This window comes from Pleurodeles waltl, chromosome 7 (genome assembly GCF_031143425.1).
Source record: "Pleurodeles waltl isolate 20211129_DDA chromosome 7, aPleWal1.hap1.20221129, whole genome shotgun sequence".
In the NCBI taxonomy this organism is placed as follows: domain Eukaryota; kingdom Metazoa; phylum Chordata; class Amphibia; order Caudata; family Salamandridae; genus Pleurodeles; species Pleurodeles waltl.
Window position 1 is genome coordinate 1,374,927,429 of NC_090446.1, and position 21,504 is coordinate 1,374,948,932.

General features: G+C 45.1%; 1 protein-coding gene across 1 annotated transcript; it reads right to left on the reverse strand.

Annotated features, from left to right (window-relative positions):
* Positions 1-213: 213 nt before the first annotated feature.
* Positions 214-20,912, reverse strand: LOC138247412 (lutropin subunit beta-like). The gene is made up of 2 exons (XM_069202049.1): positions 20,748-20,912; positions 214-817 (listed from the first exon to the last, which is right to left on the reverse strand). Exons 1-2 carry the CDS (start codon positions 20,910-20,912, stop codon positions 587-589), a joined length of 396 nt encoding a protein of 131 aa, XP_069058150.1. The 3' UTR covers positions 214-586.
* Positions 20,913-21,504: the final 592 nt, after the last annotated feature.

Consider the following 21,504-nt stretch of genomic DNA (forward strand, 5'->3'; position numbering starts at 1 on the left):
CTAATTGTGCTTGATCTCTAGTTTACAGCATGGTAGTGTCTTTTCTATTGGTGCATAGGTACATCATTGCAGCATGTGCTGCCTCCTGGTGTTTAGTTATAGCACTGCAGTATGTATTGGCCATTGTTGCACAGATGCAGCATTGCTACAAATTCTATCCCTGGTGTCTAGTTATGGCTGTGCATTGTGTGCTGGCCATTAATGTAGAGTTGCTACACCCAATTTGTAGCCTTCCTTGATGCAGTACATTAGCAGGGCATCCTTTTGCATGCAAGTATATAATTCTGTGGCACTGAGCTCCTAGTACAGTATACTTGCATCCTGAAACTCTCAGCACTAGACATTTTTCAGAAGCTGCCACTCAGACCTCCTAGGTGATTACATACTGATAGCATTCCCCAGACTCTGTTTTTAGAAGGTGTGCATATGTGTATAAGTGAGGCATTGGGGCAGAATGAAAGATGGTCTTTTAGCAGTGTGTATAGTACAGATGAAAACATATATGGGTTGACAATTCTACTTCACATTGGGGGTGCCTTGCCACAAGTCCAGCAGAGATGGTTCTGGATGGTACGTGGTGGTGGGATTATAGAAATCCTCGGCTGGCAGAGCAGAACTCTGGCCCAATGCTCTGCACGGTGCAGTCGCTGTAGTCCATCTTGCACATGTTGCAGTCACAGCTGATGGCCACGGGATAGGTGAAGAAGGGGTCCACGCCGGGCGGGCAGTTGGGGAGCTTGATGGTGTCATAACGAATCTCCTTGTAGGTGCAAACCTTCTGACTGTTGGTGGACAGGGCATGTTTGTAGACCAGCTCCTGTGGGGGTAGAGAGAGAACAGTTTAGGATGTGTGATTACCTGTTCAAGAAGCTTTGGCCACATTATGTAGAGCCGCCTTCAGCATATGCAAGTTTGCAATAACATTTGTACCAACTGACCAGTGCAAAATCTATATATTGTACAAGCTTGTGCACTCCACCAGACCAGTTTGCAAACTTAAAATGTCTGTGCACAACTCCACCAGTGCAGTGTGTGGTATCTTGAGCCTAAGAGGTGGTGGTGGATCCAGAATTGGTGCCTGTATCATTGAAGGTAAAGGCATTTGCTTGTTGTGCTCACCTGTAGTCCTGCCTGTTATTGCATACCTCAAGGCTCAATGTGGTGTGTCTCAGAAAGACGGCTGCCTTTCCACTTACACTGCTGGCCACTCAGCACCTCTCCAGAGTAAGCAACCATCTGCGGTGGCTGGGATTTAACCTGTTCAGGAGTTTAAATCAACCACTTTCTAACTTGAGAAACCGCACATCCTGAAACTTACCTAAAGAAATATACATAAGAAAAACATAAGCAGTATTAGAACATTGGAATGGCTCAAGCCCCATTGACAACAATGGAGTGGGCTTCTAATGGCTGGTAGAAGTCCAGAGCTCCAACATTCCAGTATTTTCGTTCATAGCTGTTGCTGTGATCAAAGGCCTCACGGAGCCCGAGGGGACTGCAATCCCCTCAGGCTTCATGCACCCTTTGTTTAATTATAACATTCTGCCTTCTAGTGTCGGAATATTCTAATAACCTTATAGCCCTCTGCAGCTGGTGTATACAGCATTAAAGTCCCACTCACTTGTTATAATGGGCCTTGAATGGCCAGTATAGCCTGCTACTGTGGGATATAATGCTATATTAGAGCACTGGAACATTGAGAGCTCCATTGAAGACACTTTGTGCAATAAGGCTATATTAGAGCACTGGAACTTTGAGAGCTCCATTGAATACAAATGAGTGGCCCAAGGTCGATAATGCCTCATACAGAACTTCTGCTCCAACATTCTAGTGTTTCTTTCTGGTTCTCCCTTTTGAAATTAGAACATTCTACATTTCCTCTGCTGTGCATGTAATAGCCCCATATCCCTTCTAGCTTTGGCTATTTTGGTTGTTTAAAGGCTGTCCTCTGCACAGTGGCGGTTCCTCTGTGGGAGCGGAGGAGCGTGCCCCCCCCCTGCACTGCTGTGTAGAAAGCATCAAAAATGGAATAGTAATAAAATGATTTTATTACCATTTTATTTTTACTGCTTTCTGCCAGCAAACAGAGTGCAGGGCGGGGCCAGTGCATCACTGCTGCCAATGATTGGCAGCATTGAGGAGTGGCCCCTTGTGTTTGAAGTGCGTGTGATGGTTTTGCCCGCTACCTTGCTACGGCCAAACCAACAAGCGCATTTCAAACCTCTCCAACGGTTGGAGAGAAGGCACAAGCATACAGTGCCTTTTGGGGCGTGGAGCCGGCCCGCTCCCAGCCAAACAAGACACTTTTTTTCATGCTGCTTATTAGTATGAAAACAGTTTCTTAATTGGATGAGGGAGTTGGCTGTGGGTTTGGCGCTCCGAGGATGTGCTGCAGGACATCAAGTAAAGTAAGTGTTTTAAAAAAAATATATATATTGGTGTGCACGTTAAGTGTAAATTATGTTATATGTATTTATGCTATGTGTCTATGTTGTACTTTTTTGGGCCCCTCGAATTTATTTTGCTGCCACTGCCTCTGCAACATGGACCTATAGTTCAGATTAAGGGCTGTTAACGATCGTTATTGCCCTTAGCGGGCTACAACGCTTGATTATATAGCTTTGAAAACGGTGGACGGTTTTCACTAGTGAGGAATGAGAGTCCAGAAACAACACGTCAAAGTTCAATTAATGTAAACTATTGCAAAAATTCTCAAGAGGCGGGTGCCATCTAAAAAGGGTGTTCGAGTTATTGTGTTTTCTCTTAACCTGTGTCTTATGTCCAAGCTATTGCTGCCGCAGTCCAAAGACAGATAGTGAAATAGCTTTTTGTAGGTTTCAGTGTCTGATTATGCGTTGGCGTTGGTGCGTCATTCCGTGAAACCAATTAGATTTTTCAGGCTAGTACCTCAAGCTTGCAGATAGAGGGCGCACGCACATTCAAAAGTGTATCAAGCAGCGGGGAGCCCTGGTACAGACTTGGCAAGCGGATTGGATGGACATTGATGCCTTAAAGTGTTTTGGCAGGCCTTGCTGTATTCTTACCAGCCAAGACTTGACTGTCTATATATATATATATATATATATATATATATATATATATATACACACTGTTGCTGTAAAAGTGTTTTTCGAATCTTTTTGTTTTACCTAATTATATTAACCTTGTAAACCGACATTCACTCACGTTAGGCTGAAAAAATGTGTTAGATTTTTTGCAATGAATTGTGAATGCGTTCTGAGAAATATCTCTTACAGGGGGATCCGGATACCCAGGGTGCGTTACTCTCAATGCAAACCTCAAACCTTTAAGCTCCGCATAAGGCGGGGAGAGAAAAGGGGTCTGAGATAAAAACCAAATCGTGAATTTGTGTGTCTTTTTTTCTCTGCCTCTCTCTCCACTAGGTGTTTGTCGGGATCCAAGCTGTATGTACAGTTTTCCTCATTTCCGCTGCTAAAATGATTGAGTGGATGTCCGCTGTCTGTGTATGAAAACAACAAAGGATGTGAGGGGAATGCATAAGGGAGACAGCTGGAAAATGAATACACTCTTGTGCATGAAAAATTAGTATCACTACACAAATAATTTCTCTATGCTCCAGGGGAGGGATAAACACAAGAAGAGTAAGTAAAGCCCACACAAATTAACAAATAAGAAGCAAGCAAACAAGACTGACATAAATCCAACCAGTAGTAATTAAAGTGCAGGCTCTAAGCCCAATGTAAGCTGACAACAGGCCTCTGCGCCTACAGACATTTTGCCCTGTCTGGTAGACGAGACCCAAAAAAGACCAACACCAAGATAAAAAAAGTTTCATTTTTGCTGAGATTAATGGTCTGACCTGTAGGCAGTTGTATGATTGTTCAATAGCTGTGCTGTGTTGATCAGAGCTCTAAGGAGGATGTAGGCATCAAAGTATCTGCAGAAGAATTGCGTCAGCATTAAAATGGCACAATGTGAATTGTGCTGACAGGGAGCACAGTTCGAGACAATTTTGGTGAATTATAGGTTAGCAATGTCGAGTCTGCAGCAGGAGTGAATTGACTATTTTTGAGAATTATATGCATCAAATAATAGAGATGTATTTCTTGGTCATCCTGGAATTAGACTCTTTATCTAGTTCCCTTTTGCTCACACCGTCAATAGAAACACACAGCCGAATTTAGTTGTGATGCTGGGTATTCGGTTGCGTTGAGGTGTGAAAAGATCCCAGTGGCAGTGATGAAAAAGATTACTGACCTGTTGGACATCTTTTTGCATCTTTATTCCATCCCTGCTTTAATGGAAGCACCATAACAAGTTCATGGGTGGGAGAAATAAACTTTTGTGTAAAAAGATATCACGAAGCCTGCCTCAAAGTATAGAAAAAATGGCATTAGAGATTCTGTGGGGAAGACCTTTGTCAGAAGTATTTTAGAATATTCCCAAGGCTGGGACCACAGTGAAAGATGTTATCTCCTACGAATAGTTAAGAAGTAAACTAAATTGTTCAGACAATGTCGGAGAGGTATATCAGAACCAGGGGGCACCCAGTCTCTCTACATTGTATATTTTTAGACAGCCTTTAACAAGTTGATAGACCCACTTTATGAGAAGAACTGGTTGTACTTTAGATTCCCTCAGTCGTTCTGAAGTTAATAATTGCCCATCACCCCAACACTTGGTGTAAGGTTTTCATGGGAGTAGATCGCGGGTCTGCCCCTAAAAATAAGGACATTGAATGGTGTAAAGTAGGTTTGCCTCTTAGTCTCATTAAGGTTTTCCATATATTTATATGACTTGCTACGAGTATTTGCATATTTCCAGTGATATAACCTCTCATCTGGGATTGGATCCTACCCATATTTTAAAGTATTGAGAAAAAGTGATCCTTTTCAATATTACTCTAATAGGTCTTCAAAGTAGTATGAACAAAAAATGTTTTGTTTGAGATTAAACATTTTCTGACGCTTAAGATGTCAAACAGCAAGACTGAGGCAGAAGCAAATGTAGCCCAAACAGGTGGATGTTGGGCCATGAAAGAATGGAATGCGTAAAAATATATCCATATCTTGGAAGAGTGTTATGACTGATAAGCATCATGTTAATCACTTGGGTGGTAAGGCCTTAGCCTGGGAGGGGGTTTAATCTCACTTTATAAATCACTTGATAGAAGGTATTTTAAAAATCGAATTTACCTCTGTATAGGAAAACTCCTGTTGCACTTCTACATGCAGTTGAATATATACATTTGATTCCTGGGACCCTCTGTCCCAAATCTAGCACTATTACTGGAATTCCTACTTTTGCTTTGACCGTAACTACTATGATCTGCTGGGGCTATCGTCTGGCGCTTGCGGCAGATGGATCAGTGGAGTTTTGGAACAAATAACTTTTAAATTATTCAAAAGAAATATGGCATGTTTAAAAAAAAATTTTTAACTGTACGTTATAGCTGTCTGAAATGCCTGAGGAATGTTAGTGTTCCATAGCTCGTCTTTGTGCAGCTAAAATTGGCTTTAAAAGGGCAATACCTCAAGTAAGTTTTAAAATGGACATTGAACATTGTTTAAAGTTGAAATAGTATAAAGCTTTGTTGGAGGCAGCCTCAGTTAAGAGAATACCACTTTATTTACAAGTATCTTTAGAACACAATCAGAAGAGCAATATTTATGTTAAGGTGCTCCTTGATCAATGGTTCTGCTCTTTCTCTAATGACGGACTGTAAGATCCCAGTCATCTGGAAATTGATTGATCCGCTGTACGGTTACCGCATAGAATGTTCTTATGTCCATTGGTCATAATTGATGCTATGAAATCAGTTTTGCCTCCTTATGCAGCCTATAGCAGTGTAAAGCAATACGAGTAATCTCATTGTACAATCCAGCAGATGCTATAGTAAACCGTAAACTCTCCATGCATTGTAAAGTAATGACCTGTAATCTGGTGCAGGGTAATGTGACCTGAGTAATCCCTGTAACCTAACTAACAGAAAGGCATTCTCATTTAGTATCTATTAAATGATAAATTAACTAGAGTGCTATACTGTACTCTATTAAATGACAACGTAATCAGTGCTGTCTCTTTCTGTAATCTAATGCATTATGGAGTGTTATTACGAACATTATGCTGTCATAAAATAGTGTGTCAAGCAACCAAACTAATCACTACTCTCCTAACATAATGGAAGAAATCTTTTGAATTGCAGTGCACGATAATGTAATCTGTAGCTGCAGTACCCAGAGTAATCTCCTGTAATCTAATGCTGGGTGAAGCAATCTAGGTAACTTCATTCTGTAATCTAGCAAGCCTACTCTTGTTCCATAATCAGTTTACCGGAAGTACTCAAAACAATATGCTTCTCTAATTTCATTAATATTAAAGTTCTCAGTGCATTTGTCAGTTTAATGTAGGGATGCACCATAGAATATTCAGAGCAATCACTTTCTGTGATCGAATAGAGGACAATGTTATCAGAGTTATATTCTGCAGATTGAAACAGGGTGAAATAATCAGGGCAATCCTATACAACATAGTGCAGGCTAAAGAGAGTAATCTTCTGTGAACTAATAAAGCGTAATCAAGTAATCAAGATGATTTTAGCTAGCACAGGTTTAAGACCTCACAGTAAACAACTATTGAAATCCGATGTAAACAGACACCTGTCTTCCACATTAGGTGAAAGTAAACAAGCAATTTGTTTCTGTGATCTATCACACGGCAAAGTAGGCAAAATAATTTATTTTTATAATCCAATGCACAGTAAAGCGCTCAACGTAATTGTGTAGTGCGGTAAGGATTGCAGAGTGCTCTCAATCTGCCATCAAGTAAAGTGTCATTTTATCACAAGAGTCGCCTTTAGTCTAATGCTCGGTAAACCAGAGAATATTAATTGTATAATATAATGCATGCCCTGGGTATTTGAGTAATCGCCTCCAGTAATTTAATTCAGGGCAGATAAGTATACGTCTACCGTAATGTTGTGAAGGACAATTAATCATCTGCCAGAAATACAGGGTAGAGTAAATAGAATATTTTAATCCCATTGTGTAATTTAGTCTAGGATTAATAGAAGTAATCGTCTTTAGTCAGATGAAGGATAAAATCATCCATATTGTGTTCTTTTATGATTGTTTACAGGTTAAAGTATTGAACATTATCGTTTGTTTCCTTAATTACCTGATGTAGATTGAAGTAATTGTCTTACTAGCCATCTGCAATCTAATGCAGCATGTACTGCTGCTGCCTGTACTTTCACTGTGGTGAGTCAGCCTTGTTTCCAGTTTTGGCCTTTCTTGTGACAACCTGATTCATTCTGGGCAGCTTTCATTGAACTAATTAGACTGAACTATTTGATTCCAATTATTTGTAGGTGAAAAACTTAGGGCTAAAACAGTGTCAGTAATGACACGAAGTTAGATGGAGACCCTAAATCCCACGCTGTTCCTGCTTTATACGGGAGGAAGGTTTGCACTGCTAGTTTCTTCGCTTTACTTTATGCAAATACACACTGTCATACTGGATGCACTGCTGGGGGTCTGCGTTCCCATAAACACAAAAAGGTCTGGTGTGAGTTTATTAAAGGAGGGCCACTGTCTCCCTCCTAAAGTTTGAAATCCTAGGTGATGGACTGATATAAATATATTGGATGAGGTGGTCTCACCCACTTAAGGTGGTGCTTCATCATTCAGCTGGGCTGCAGGATGGGGTGAAGTACGCAAACGGCAGGCGCACCTCCTAGATGACTGTGGAGTTGCCACCCCTCTGCAGACCATGATGCAAAAGGATATCCTGTTTAGGGTGAATAATGAAAAAGCAGAGAAGGTGGGAGCATCCTCCTCCTATTTCTGGATATTTATCCAAACAAAATTTGGAGTAGGGATTCTCGTAGAGCCCTGAAGAATACCCAGGAACTGTATATGGCAAACAAAGAAGGGCAGAAACATGTTGGCAGAGTATTTGGATGCCATGGACGTTGTACCTGGGGAGCATCCAATGACTACACATTATAGTGTTTTAATCATACCTAAGGTACCACTGAATAAAGGATACCCCTGTTGTATACCTTATAGTATTTTTAGAGTATGTGAATTCCCGTCTTATCCAGAAGATCAGTATATTTTAAGAACTCTGTCATCCAGAGACAAAGTTGAGTACACCCTCTTGGTGACATCTTACCAGGGTAGCATAAGCTGGCCAAAGATGAAGCATGCCACATTACGTGGGGGATACTACCTCATCCAATATATTTATGTTGGTTGGTCACCTAGGATAACAGCCTGGGTAGGGAAACAGTGGCCCCCCGTTAATAATCACTCACAAGACCTTTTTTGTGTTTTTGAGTTTGGAAGGAGGGAGTACAATGAGTGATCCTCCATGTCTCTCCTTGGGTTAGTAGGTCTGCTTTCCCATACCATTGGCCCCACTTTCTCTGTAACCTTGACTCAGTTGGCTATGTGGTTGAATGAGTGTGCACGTGCCCCAAGCGCAGTTTGTAACTGTTGCATGTCACTTCTTAGTGTCTGTAGGAAGATGCCTCTGCATATGGTGCACTAAAAAGAAGTACACCATGCAGAGAGACCAATGGATCCCCAGTTGGTTCACTGAGGCAAAAGTAGATAGGACTAATGCTCTACTCTGTGGTAGTGTGGGCGAGCTGGTAGGCTCAGTGATTAGCATTTGTTGCACTCACAGAGGCAATAAATTAGAAAAATAACAATGCTTTTTATGTATGTTTCAAACCCAATAACTTCGTAGTCAGACTGCTTAATAAGAGTATACGAATGGGTCCAGTTGATATACTTACCGTACCAAATGCCTGTTCATGTGATAGATGTGGGAACATAAACCGGAGAAATGGACCCTAATCCCCCATACTTAAAGTAAACTAACTGATATATGGTAGGTTCCCACTTGGGTAGCAGTAATTGTAAGGCAACCAATTGCCAATTATTCCATAAAGTTCTTTAAAGGATTCGAAGGTACTTCACAATGAGTTATCCAGTTAGAAATTTATTCAGAATAGGTAGGTTACTCCATATCGTACATGATTAATTGGATCGTAGGACAGAGTGAAAATACAGCCGATACGTGTTTCGCCGTATGAGGTGCATTCACCAGGGCTTTCTCAAGGCATAATTAGGATACATTTAAGCCTCTAATGATGACCTGAAAAATTATTGACACAGCAAATATTCCGTAAGAAATTAGAACAACACATACAGGGAAGTTCGGTTAATAATGGCGACGGACGCGTCTGACCGAACTTCCCTGTATGTGTTGTTCTAATTTCTTACTGAATATTTTCTGTGTAAATAATTTTTCAGGCAATTGGTTGCCTTAAAATTACTGCTACCCAAGTGGGAACCTACCATATATCAGTTAGTTAACTTCGTAGTCAGGTAAGTTGACTTTTAAGCATAAATACTTTGCTGTTTCAGAAATCAACCCTTATTGCAATTTTCAGAGTTCTCTCAATGTTATCCTATGGAGGAAAACAATGTTCAGCAAACACAGGGTTAACATCGACTTACAAGGCCAATCTCAGGGAGCTAAGGTAAGTACTGGGCACTGATCAGAGCCACACCAGCAAGTCACTCCGGGCAGCACTGTGTAGCCCGGGTGCAGGGGTGGAGTAAGGCGTTGGATGCCCAATGGTTTCTTATGGGAGTTTGATCCTCATGAACACACGTTGCAGGCCCTGGTTAGGGTAGGTTGTGGACTTGGAGTGCTTGGGGATGTAGGTGCACCTTTGGTCCTTTTATCCAGGGCCCAGAGGCATCAGATGCTGGGGTGTCCTTAGGCGTCGTCTTTCTTTGTCCAGAAGCACTCGCGGTCAGGGGGTCCTGTGTGTTGGGGCTGCAGGTGTCATTGGGGAGTCCAACAGAGGTGGACCCAGGGTGGACTCGAGCTCTTAGGAGCCAAGGGATGTCATTGGCACCAGGGACCCACCTCAGAAGTGGTCAGGGACAACGGGCGCAGTGGTTGCTAGAGGTATCAGGTTTCCTTTCACCACAAGGCTGCAGGAGAGGGGTCCTGTGTTCAGAAGCTGCAGGCATCCTGGGTGAGTCCAAGATGGGTGAGACCACACTGAACTCAGTCGCTGGGTAGCTGGGGAACCATGTTGGCACATGGACATCAGGTGCAGTGATCAGTTCAGGTGTCGGATCTTTGAGTTCCAGCAGCTGCAGAGTCTTTTCCTTGAAGTCTTTGTTGTAAAGCTGGTCTGCAGCTCACCAGAGACTTGAATCTTTATGGAAGGCAGAATGAGGTGGCTTCTTGGGCAGAGTCCTTTGAGGTCAGCAGGCAGTCTGGTGTGGTCAGCTGCTTCTTCATTTCCTCTTCTGCATGTGCAACTCTTCTTTGTCCTTGTCTTCTTAGGTCATCAGGATCTTAGTTCTAGGGCTCAGGGGTGCCACTTAAATACTCAATTTAGGGCTGTTACAGGGAGTGCCTGGTGGTAGCCAATGGGCTGCCCACCTTTAGGGTGACTACATACTTTCTCTGACCACTTCTTCTGGAAAGTGGGCATAATCCTAACCCTAACCCTAGTGACCTAATTCCTTCCGAACAAGATGGAGGAATTAAAAAAAATAGTGTCCACTTCAGCTCGTCCACCTTTGGAGTGTGAAAGGCATGAAGTTGGCACTCCTCGTAATATGACAAATTTTCCCGCCTGTGCTACAGCCATAAGTGGGGTCAAGACAGATGGGGTCGGACAGCTCCACCATCTGGAGAGACCTGGGTCACCTTACAAAGGCGTCCTGGCCCTCTGAAGCTTCCTGCCCTGGAATGCCCATCCTACCTGGGTGAGGTGGTAACACCTCGGCCCAGTGTAGACTTTAGTTTCAGGCCCGCAAGAGCTCTTGCTGACACCTTGGGGGGGGGGGGGGGCAAAAATGTGACTAACTATGGTAACTAAACTGATCAGGACCAGTCAGTCAGTACACTAGGAGCAGGTAGGTTTTCAGGGGGCACCTCTTTATTAATAAATCCATCACAGGATTCAGTGAGGGTTTATTATTCTGAGATGTTTGATACCAAACATCTCAGGGTTCAGAGAAGCCATCATGTAGCAGGGGAACTCATAATGACCAGTGTCCAAACAACCATTTAAAATGGCTTCCTTGTTCACTTACTATGTGTCCGAATCAACAGAGACATAGCAGGGGCATATCTGCTTGTGCATATAGGCCCTCACATGTGCCCTGATGCACCCTGCTTTAGGGGTGGCTTACACCTGGTACATGCAGTGATAGGGGACCTAGCACACAGGGGTGTGGGATACGTTTTGATCTTAATTTAGCCTGCGCCAATGGCAGCACTATGTGAGTTTAATGAGGGGACCCTGGGGATGGCATATCCGTTGCTGCAGCCCTCAGGGACCTTCCTTAGTACCCTAGAACGTAGCTAACAGGGGGACCGTTTACTAGGGACTTTCAGTGGATGCTAAAGTGTGTCCCATTTGTGTAGAAAAACTGTCCAGGTTTGGGGGAAGAGATCTGGCACTGGGGACCGGGTTAGCAGAGACCCAGTACACTAACAGTCAAAGCCACTTCAGAAACCAGGCAAAAGTGGGAGCTTACCATGCAGAAAGGATGCTTTCCTACAGTGTCACTGGCCGACTCTTAGCTGAGAGTCTGCATGTGCTCTCTGGTGGTTCATCACTGTGAGCTGTCAGCCCTATGACCCTGGACACCTCTGTCAATAGTGAGTGGACACTTCCCTATGGTGAGCTAAGCAGCTGGACTCTGTCCAGCGTTAGTTTCATTGATGCAGTCTCCATGAGCCACCCAAACATAAGCACTGTAATGCTTATCGAACTCAGTAAATACTAGTGTGGTAAAGATTGCACCCTGTGTTAAATTTTCCCATGTCAATTCTGAAGGGATTTATAGAGGAAAACATGGCCTGTAAATAGTAGAACATGCAGATTTTTGTGCAGTAAACACCAACATCCAAATGTTACGCACTATTTTGAGTTCATAACTTGTGGCAAGTGATAATTATTTCACCTAAAAAATTCTGAACGTCTCAGTGTTGTTTTTTTTGGGTGCAACAATTAACACATCAAAAACCAGGCCTAAACATCACTCATAGGGCACTTTGTAGATGTGCTTTAGAAAAACCTTTCAGCGTTCTAAACCATCCAGACTACTCAAAACACATGCACTTTCCCTCCAACCATGGTCAAGGCTGTGTTGAACAGCCAGGCTGGAGAAACTGGGACACCAGAAAAAAGATCGAGGTGGCAGTGGCTGCAACAGAAAGAAGTTTTTTTTTTTTTTTTTTTTTTATCCCTCCCACCCCCAATTTGAGATTTGTGGCTGCCGCTGGAAGAAACAAGGAGAAATTAAGATATTTTCCCTCATTACACCTCTCGTGTAGAGCTGTATCTTTTTGGTGCATTCCCAGGTTTGGTAAATCTGGAAAAGCGTGACACCCACACAATGCCCATAGAATGCCTCCTTTGGCAGAGTAAGGCAACGCAACGATTTGCACTGCCTTGCCTTACTCCATATTTTTGAAGGCATTCAAAGCCTCGCAAAATGGCTTTGCAAGGGTTCAAAAATATTATGACTTAGTGGTTTCTTGGTTCAAAAGATGGGATGCATCAGTGGAAGAGAACATTGATACTGAGGTTGCTAATGTGGAGGCCGAAGGCGAGGGGTGACACCAGCAGATTTCAGCTCAATGAAAACTTGAGCCAGACTCCAGATCACTGTAGACATCTTGCAGCCCTCCAGATGGGCAACAGCCATGAATTTAGCAGGTATCCGAAGTACGAGTGGTCAGTATCATATGCATGGAAGCTTGATCTTGAAGGTAATGAAAATTGTGGACACTCGAAATAAAGGTTGGCAATGGCTGCCCTCCCATGGCAGAGAGCAACAAGAGTACCTGATGCTGCTAGCATTCAACATCATCTTGTTGTTACTTAATGAACAAAAGTTAACAATGAGCTCAACAGGTTTATAGGGAAACAAAAAAGATTCAAAATTGCAGGTGAACAGATTTTGGACCTGAATCTGACCTTATTTGCATTCCTCCTTGAATATCCTTCCTTTTTACCACCTTTAACAAAAGTTTTATGGCCACTTTGCCAAAGGGCGCGGTCATTCTGTAACTGGCATTTTAACATGTCACAAAGAGTGGATCTCGCCTCTTCCACACCCAGAAGAGATCTAACGCCTTGCAACTGCCAAGCGGGATATTCACAAGCCATTCCCCACTTGCAAGCGAGCAATATAGTGCTTGTGACAACCAATCGTCCAGAAGGGAGCTGTAAAATACCATAAGACCAGTCACTCAATATAAACCAATAGAAAGACCCATTGGTGATGCCACAACAGTTCTTGCATCAAGAAGCTGAAAATGTTGATGGAAGGTAGGAGCTCTCACAAGGCTTGTTCGAGGACGGTTTGCTGTTGGAAGAGATGGTACAATCAACAACATGGTCTGGAAGGGAGCATCAGTGGAGCGAGGGCCAACCCCAACTCCTGCTGGTAACGCCCCACTTCTCACCTGCAATCCTAATGTTAACAAAGAGCTTTACTTCTTGTGCTATTTGGTTTTTGACCATAGTAAGTAAAATTTGCATTTTTTGCATATCTGCAGATAGATACACAAAACATTGTGGGAGTCCATCCCCAGGTGCTCAGAAGCATGTGAAATGTTAATTTCCACGTTGCACATTGTTTGAATGCTTGCATAGGCACTAGACACATGTACAGCCTTTCCTTTCACCTGCCCAGGTCCCAGCAATACCTCCTGAACCATGTAGGAATGTTCTGTACATTGAAGTGTGTGTGGCAAGACTTCTCCATGCATCTTTAGTGTGACCTGCAATACATGCCTTGGTGTATGTGACGCGGGCTAACTTCATGAATTGCTTCTGCCTTTGAAATGAATGAGGTGTGTTGTGCAAATACAGGGCCTAGAATACAGGCCACTGATGTTTGTGCAAATAATATGTTCTTGAGTTGCCACGTATTTCTTGATTTATAGTAAGAAGACATAAAGAGAATGTCCATTCCCAGGTTGCACACTCCGCTAGAAGGGAAGGTGACCTTGTGTCTTCCATGTCATAGGAGTGAGCTTCGGGCTATACTTCTGAATAGGCAGCATTGTTGAGGTATACTTTTTCCATAGAAAACCATGCTTAAGGAAGGTATACAACATACTAGCTAGAGGGGCAGTGTAAAACACATGGACCAGTTGCTGGAGGGGATTCCAAAATATGGAGTTTAGACTTCAGGCCCAAAAGGCACAAGGAAGTGACCCCGGAGGCAGGACTTGGCACAGTGAGATGCAGGTGTGCAGCCATGCTGCTAGACATCTGTGTCAGACTCAGGTAGACTGATAGAATAGGGATATATGATGATGTGTGACTGGGGCATATAAACCCTTGCCCTTATTTCTATGACTATTGCTGCACTGTTTATAACACAAGCATTCTAATACAAATGATGGGTAGATGCATAGTGTATAATCATTATATAATGCGAAATATCAATGATTGAGTGTGCATGCTGATTCCAGGGTGGGGTGGGCTGTGTATACCACCCACAGACAGGAGACTGACGGGTGTGTCTGACACCTAGCAGTGCCACCTACCAGGGCATATCTCTGTTGGAGGGGTGGGAGACAACTGACAGTTCGCCTTTTCTCTACTGGGTCTCAGCCTACGAATTTGACGGGGCAGAGCCGAGCTAGTCATAGGCCGTGTGGGCAGCAGACGAGGACCCAGCACCAGCTCAGCGCCATGGGGCCCTGTGCCCCCCTCCCCCATCTCTACTTAAGTTATGAGACTCGAGACTCGCACCGCGTGCGCTGTAGCAGGACACTGTGGGTGTCACTGGGAGTGCACGGGGTGGATGTGGGGCCCGAGGGAGGGGGAGACTCTCAGCGGGGTGCACTTATCAGTAGTTCAGTAGGTGCAGCGACACCAGGGTTCGTGTTTGTTTGTGACTCAAGCCATCCAAGGTATGGCTGTGGTTGGTGTTCAGACAATGGACGGGTGGGAGGGGAAGTGAGAGAATTACCCATGGACGTCATTTAGGGGTCGCCAGGGGTCGTAGCTGCGACCCATGTCTTGACCTTTGCGACCCCTGGCGCTGCCATTGCGCCCCCTGGCCTCAGAGGTGGAAAAATCAGTGCCAGGAACACAGAGGTAGCTCGTCCTTATGGATGTCAGTTGGGGCTCAACTTTCCTTGTTTTCTGTGAATTTTTTCAATTTTGTATTACACTAATATTGAATAATAATGTATCAGAGTAATAAAAATGGAGTATCATTAGTTGGAATTTGCCCTTCCCTTCCATGGCAACTGAGGTAAGTAAAAAAGCTTTTAACTGTATATTGTGTGAATGCTTGCGGGTGAGAGTGTTTTTATGTGAGAGAAAGTGTATGTAAGTGTGAATTTTTGCATATGAAAGTGGAGGTCAAGGGGCATGTGATGTCACTTTTGCCACCCCTGACATTTCAGTGAATTGACGTCCATGGAATTACCTTGCATGCAGTATTGCCCATAGCACCATTGCTGTGCCACTGGCCCTGCTCCCATAAATCTCATAGCTATGGGCCTGCGACGTGAGGCTGAGGACATGGCCTCTCAGCACTAGACCATGGCTTCAAAGCCCAGGATATGAGCTGCCTCACCGGTGCACATATATCAATAGCGCAGGCAGCCGCAGTCCGTCCTTTAGGGCGGCAGGGCCACACCCCCCCACCTTTTGCCCCTCATAAAGAGTGCCTGTCAGGCTGAGCAAAAGTCAGCCTGACAGATACTCTTCATTTTCAGGTCAGGCAGCCAGGAGCGAGACACGCACGATTTGCACAGACTCCTGGCTGCCTGAGCTGAACTTTACTGGGATGAAGAGGTCACAGCTCCTATGGGCGTGACCTCCTCAGCTCAGAAAAAGGTGCCTCATGGCCCTTCCCATTGGTGACGAGGGGAAGCGTGACCCGTTGACTCCGACCTGGGCGCATCATGTTTAAGCACTGAAGCGCCCAGGGGGAGTGTCAATCAGTGACACCTCATCACAGAGTGGGGTCAGCAGTCTCACTGACCCCATCCCACTCTGCGACGAACTTGAGACTGCTGCCTTCCCTCACTGGCTGACCTAAGGTCAGCCAATGAGGGAAGGCAGCAGTTCCAACCCTCCTGGGACCTCCGAGGCAGAACTAAGGGTAAGTGTGTGTTTTTTTTAAAATGAATGTTAGGTGCGTGCGTGTATGTTTGAATATTTGATATGTGTTGTGAATGGATGTTCGTCTGCGCGCGTGTGTGTGAATGAATGAATGAGTGTGAGTGTGTTTCCCCCCTCCCTCCTAAAATTACCGGCCGCCACTGAGCGCAGGTATAGTGTGACTGGGGCCCATAGGTGTTAGGTGTCCACTGCACCTAAATTATTCCCGTATTTTTCTGCCAGTGTACGTGGGGCAAGTTTACCTTGTTTCCACGTTTGCCCCAGGACACATGACATCTGTACTACATCACTGGCCTGTTTACCATGGTTCTCGCAGCCATGATCCAAAGATGTAGGGCCAAGTGTGGGGGTCATTCCCAGGGCCTTGCAGCACTAGTCCACGGTTGAGAGGCCCAGGGAAAGGGACCCCTATTGGCTATAGCTATCAATAGTGCAACAGGTGTAGTAGCAGCAGGACCCAGGTGTGTTAGGTGCCCATGAATCTTAATAATGACAGTATTTTACTGTCCAGCTAGTGGAGGGAGAAATGCAATTTACTTAGCTTGCACTAGGGACCTTAGCAGTTTGCTTACGCCGTTGGCCCTCTCCCATAGGCTGTGCAGCTATGAATCCAGCACTCTGAAGCCCCAGGGGAGGTTTCTCCCTATCATTGTCCTTGCTGCCAGGCCACGGGGTGTGGGACCCTCCCCTGGGTCTCACAGCACTTGGACCATGCCTGCGAGGCTCAGTGGAAGGGGCCCCGCTCATGCTTGAGGCTATAAAACATGCAGCAGGTACTGTGGCGCCGACTGCAGAGGGGTTAGACACCCAGTGCGTCCAAATTAGGGCTGTTTTTTACTGTCCAGCCAGCGCAAGGCAGAAGCAATTTGCCTCGCTTGCACCGGGGCCCATTTCACGATTTCCATGCCACTGACTTCTCCCACGTGGCCCTCACAACCAAGCCAGGCCGAGGAGAGGGGCACTGCCTCTCCTGGTCTCGCAGCCATGGCCTAGCACTGGGGCCTGACAGCACTGCACCATGGCTATCAGGTTCAGGAGAAAGGGATTTCTCACGGGTGTAGGCACCAATGGTGCAGCACGTACAGTGAGACAGGTCCCCCACTGCACCCACATTACAGCTCAGAGATATTCTGTGCTTACATTATCATTCACTGGGGAAATATCTGTTTTGAAAAGGCCCAGGCCTAGGTCTTCCACCCATTGTGACTAAAATAGTGTATTTTCACAACTTTAAAATAAAGGTACTTATTTTTTATTTATGTTTTTATTGTTTCACTGATATCCGCGCAAGGGAGGTTGCTGGTTACAAAGGCATTTCAACGTCTTATGTAAATTACGTGAGCCACACACGTTCCTCTCCTTCCTGCGGTCACACAAATCAGGCCCGATTTGGTGGTCAAACGACAACACAAGAACACACATCACATGTCGCAAACGATTCTGCGCATGCAGACATCTCATGAAGCATGCACCCATATGCTTGCATGGCTGCCTTCCCATGCACACACTACTGCGCTGCCTGACTATCGATAGCATAATTTACTAGGAAAACTAGGATTTGCAGCAAGCAGTATGTCCCTTGCATGCACAACTGCACACCTACTAGCTTGCAGCCGCGGCTCCTCTGCTATGGCGGAAGAGCGTAGCCCTCCTGCCAGCAGCAGCCGCTTCAAACCTTTAACAATGAAATGATGCGAGGGAGAGTGCACTGTGCACCCCCCTCAGTACGCACGTATGTTTGGCCAGCCATTTTGGGCTGGCCAAACACACATGCGCCCTATACTCTCTCCAGCCCGCACTGTGTTGCCGGGCTGGAGGGAGCAGGCACAGGCTCCCAGTCTGCCTGGGAGCGCCGTGGCTGGGCGCTCCAGCCAATCCAAATGCTGCTTTGAGCAGCATCATGATTGGCCGCAGAGCAGGCTGGGAGCCTCCTGGGACCAGGAAGAAGGAGCGGCAACGAAGCAAGTAAGTGAGGCAGGTAATTTTTGTTTTTTTTAAATAAATTTTTAATTTAATGTTTATCCCCCCCACACACCCCCACCTCCCACGCGTCGCCCCGTCCCTTCACTGCACAGCGAGCCACAACTGCTAGCTTGCTGAATGGATTGGGAGCCAAGAAAACAAACTTCTGCCTGGTAGACCCACATGTTAGATACTGCTTCTCGTGTAAAGCGCCTAGAATCTGGAGCAGTGTGCCATAAGAAATAGGACGAGCTTGTGGCACCTTGATTCTGCTTCTTCTGGGTCTATCAAAAAAGGCTTCCTGCCTGCAAAGTATCTCAGGTAACTGAAACTGGTGACTCCTTATACTGTAAATGTAACTGTCCATCTCCTGCCTGACATTAGTTATGATCATAGGCACCATGTGTCAAGGGCTTAGCCCACCAATAATTTATAATGAGGGCGCAAGGGTTAGGCTAACACCATTCACACTGTGTGCTGGCTGGACATAAGCGAGGATCAGGTATTGCCAGACACCTGCCTCCTGAAAGACAAGCTATGAAAGAGTGATCAGCATTTCCAAAGGGGCTGAGGTGGGATGTCAGAGACACTCATAAGGGTGCAGTTCAAAGCCATCTCTCATTTCTCAGACTGTTTTCACCGAAGCATTATCACACACCTCTTGAAGGACACCCCTTTTAAATGCACAACTCAAATGTAACCTGTTATTTTAAACTGCAATTTTGACTAATTAATAAGATCAACTCCTCAATACATGTAAAATATGCATGTGACTAACAATAGGGAAAATAACTAATATGTTTAGATTTACTTTGGGATAATACCGACTTTATTTTTTGGGAGCTCAAAAGGTCAGGAGACACCCTTAAAATGTCAGGGCACCATTATAAACAAAACGAGATCTGAGATCCCCGCGTGTGATTCTTACATGAAAATGTGCACTGTAAACTGTTTGTTTACTTGTGGCTATAGTACACATTGCTGTGTTTTTACCTCTCCTCTGACTGGAAAGAGAGAGGGGAGCTGATAAGTTTGCGAGAGCCATTCCAGTGATGCAGTGACATCGGGGCACATTACCTAGGCTAATTAAACCCCGCCTATTTTTTCCAGCACTTTTTTTTTAGTTCTATACAAAATGGGTCAATAAATTGCTTGTTTATTGTTCTTGGGTCCGGCTAAGTTCTTTCATTTACGGTCTTTTCTATGGACCATCGAGCATTTGAGTAAGGGAATGCGCAGAATCGCTCGCCATCCCACCTCCATTGAACTACTCCGGTCACAGGCCAAGAGCTTCCCATGCTGCTGTAGCGCTCTTGCTCCTATTTTATCCTTGCATTTCCCCCTGTTTTTTGAGTGCCTTCTCCTTGCTCTTCCCTTGTTTTCACTGCCTTCTCCTGGCTTTTTCCCTATTTTTTGTGTGCCTTTACCAGCGCCCCTCTTTCTTTCCAGGACCTACTTAATGGAGGCTGCAGCGCGTCCCCGTTGAGCCAGTCCCAGGCCCAGCTCTCCCCCTGCTGGTGCATCGCTCTTGCTCCTATCTTCTTGCCTTTCCCCCATTTTTTCAGTGCCTTCTCCTTTCTTTTCCCTTGTTTTCACTGCCTTCTTCTTGCTTTTCCCCCAGTTTTTTGTGTGCCTTCTCATTGCTTTTCTCTCGTTTTCTCTGCTTTCTCCTTGCTTTTACCCCTGTTTCTGGATCCTTTCTCCTGGCTTTTCCTTTGTTTTCGTTGCTGTCTCCTTGCTTTTTTCCTCATTTTCTGTGTGCCTTCTCATTGTTTTTCCTCGTTTTCACTGATTGCTCCTTGCTTTTTCCCCATTTTCTCTGTGCCTTCTGCTTGCTTTTCCCTTGTTTTCACTGATTTCTCCATGCTTCTCCCTTGCCGCTCCAGCATGGTGCTTGTTATTTCCCTCCTCCCTCCTAGCCCGTCCACTGCCTCCCAGCACCCCCTCCTTCCAGGACCTACTTGATGGAGGCCACAGCGCGACCCCTTAGAGCAGGTCCCAGGCCCAGCTCCTCCTTGCCTCTGCGTCGCTCCTGCTACTGTGTTCTCCTTGCTTTTTCAGCGCCTTGAGACCCTGAAGGGTGATTTGCTGCACTTTAGAAATCCTTGATTGATTGATTGATTGATTGATATGACTTTGGCTCCACCAATAATGTGGAGGTCCTGGCTCCCATAGTTAAAGCCCCACCTACATCACACATCAGCCCTGAGTTTACCTACCTGGCCACCAAATGCTGCTGCCACCATGCCCCTACCACTGCCTGTAACTCTTGCTTGGTTTATTGGGGACTTGGACTATCGCACAATTTCAGTCTCTTGCGTATAATCTCCTTATGTCCTACTCTGTATAAGTGGCCTTTTAAAATGTACCTTAACGTTCCTGTGTGAACGCACAGCACTGCCTTACTTGAAGTGCCAGTGTGGGCTATATCAGCTATATTTAAGGACTATCGTCACCCCGGTTCTTTGCTTGAGGCCCCTTTTTGGATGCATTATTCTTTTCTCTCCCTCCTCCTTGTTCTTTTGTACAGCGCTCCGACGCCCAGTTGGCGCTTCACAAACCCGTACATAAAAAGCCGGATATATATGGGCCTTACCTTGGTGTGGCAGTAGCCGCTGCAGATGGAGGTGGTAAAGGTGACGCAGAGGGGGCAGTCGTCCTTCTCGGCCGAGATGGTGGCGTTGGTCAGATGGCACAGGCCGCTGCCCTGTGCAGCAGACAAGGACAGAGTCAGGAGCATCATTGCCAGCGTTGGTGGCATTCTGTGGGTACATAGAAAGGCTTGGTATAGTCAGGTATGATATCACTACAAATGCATGCCATGTCGGTGCTACAAAAGGAGATACTAACACATGCAACATTGGCTAACTTACATTCATATACAGTTCTAAAAATCCTACAGTATAGATTGTCTCATATAATGATGTAAATGGTGACTACAATATTTAGCTGCTGGAAAAAGGTACAATCAGTGCTTAATTTGTAAATAAAAAGGTGCCGGTGCCCAAAGCCCTCCTCTTAGACATGCGGCTGCTGCAATCAAATGTGCGTACACGGAATACTGAGGCAGCATAATCCTGAAGCCATCTCGGGCCTCTTCAATCCATTTAAAGCCACTCCCTGCCCCTTCAGCTCACTCTAGAGCTTTCTACTATCTCCCTTTGTGACGCTTTTTCGTTTTTCCCTTCCTCCGGCTTTCCCATATGTGTCTTTTCCTCCCAGCAAATGCTTGAGGCAGAAGAATAAGTCCCGACCCTCAAAAATAAGTGCAGGTGCTCAGCACCGGAAACAAAAAGCACAAATTAAGCACTGGGTACAATACATTGAGTTTTTGACTTGTAAGGTGAAGGTGG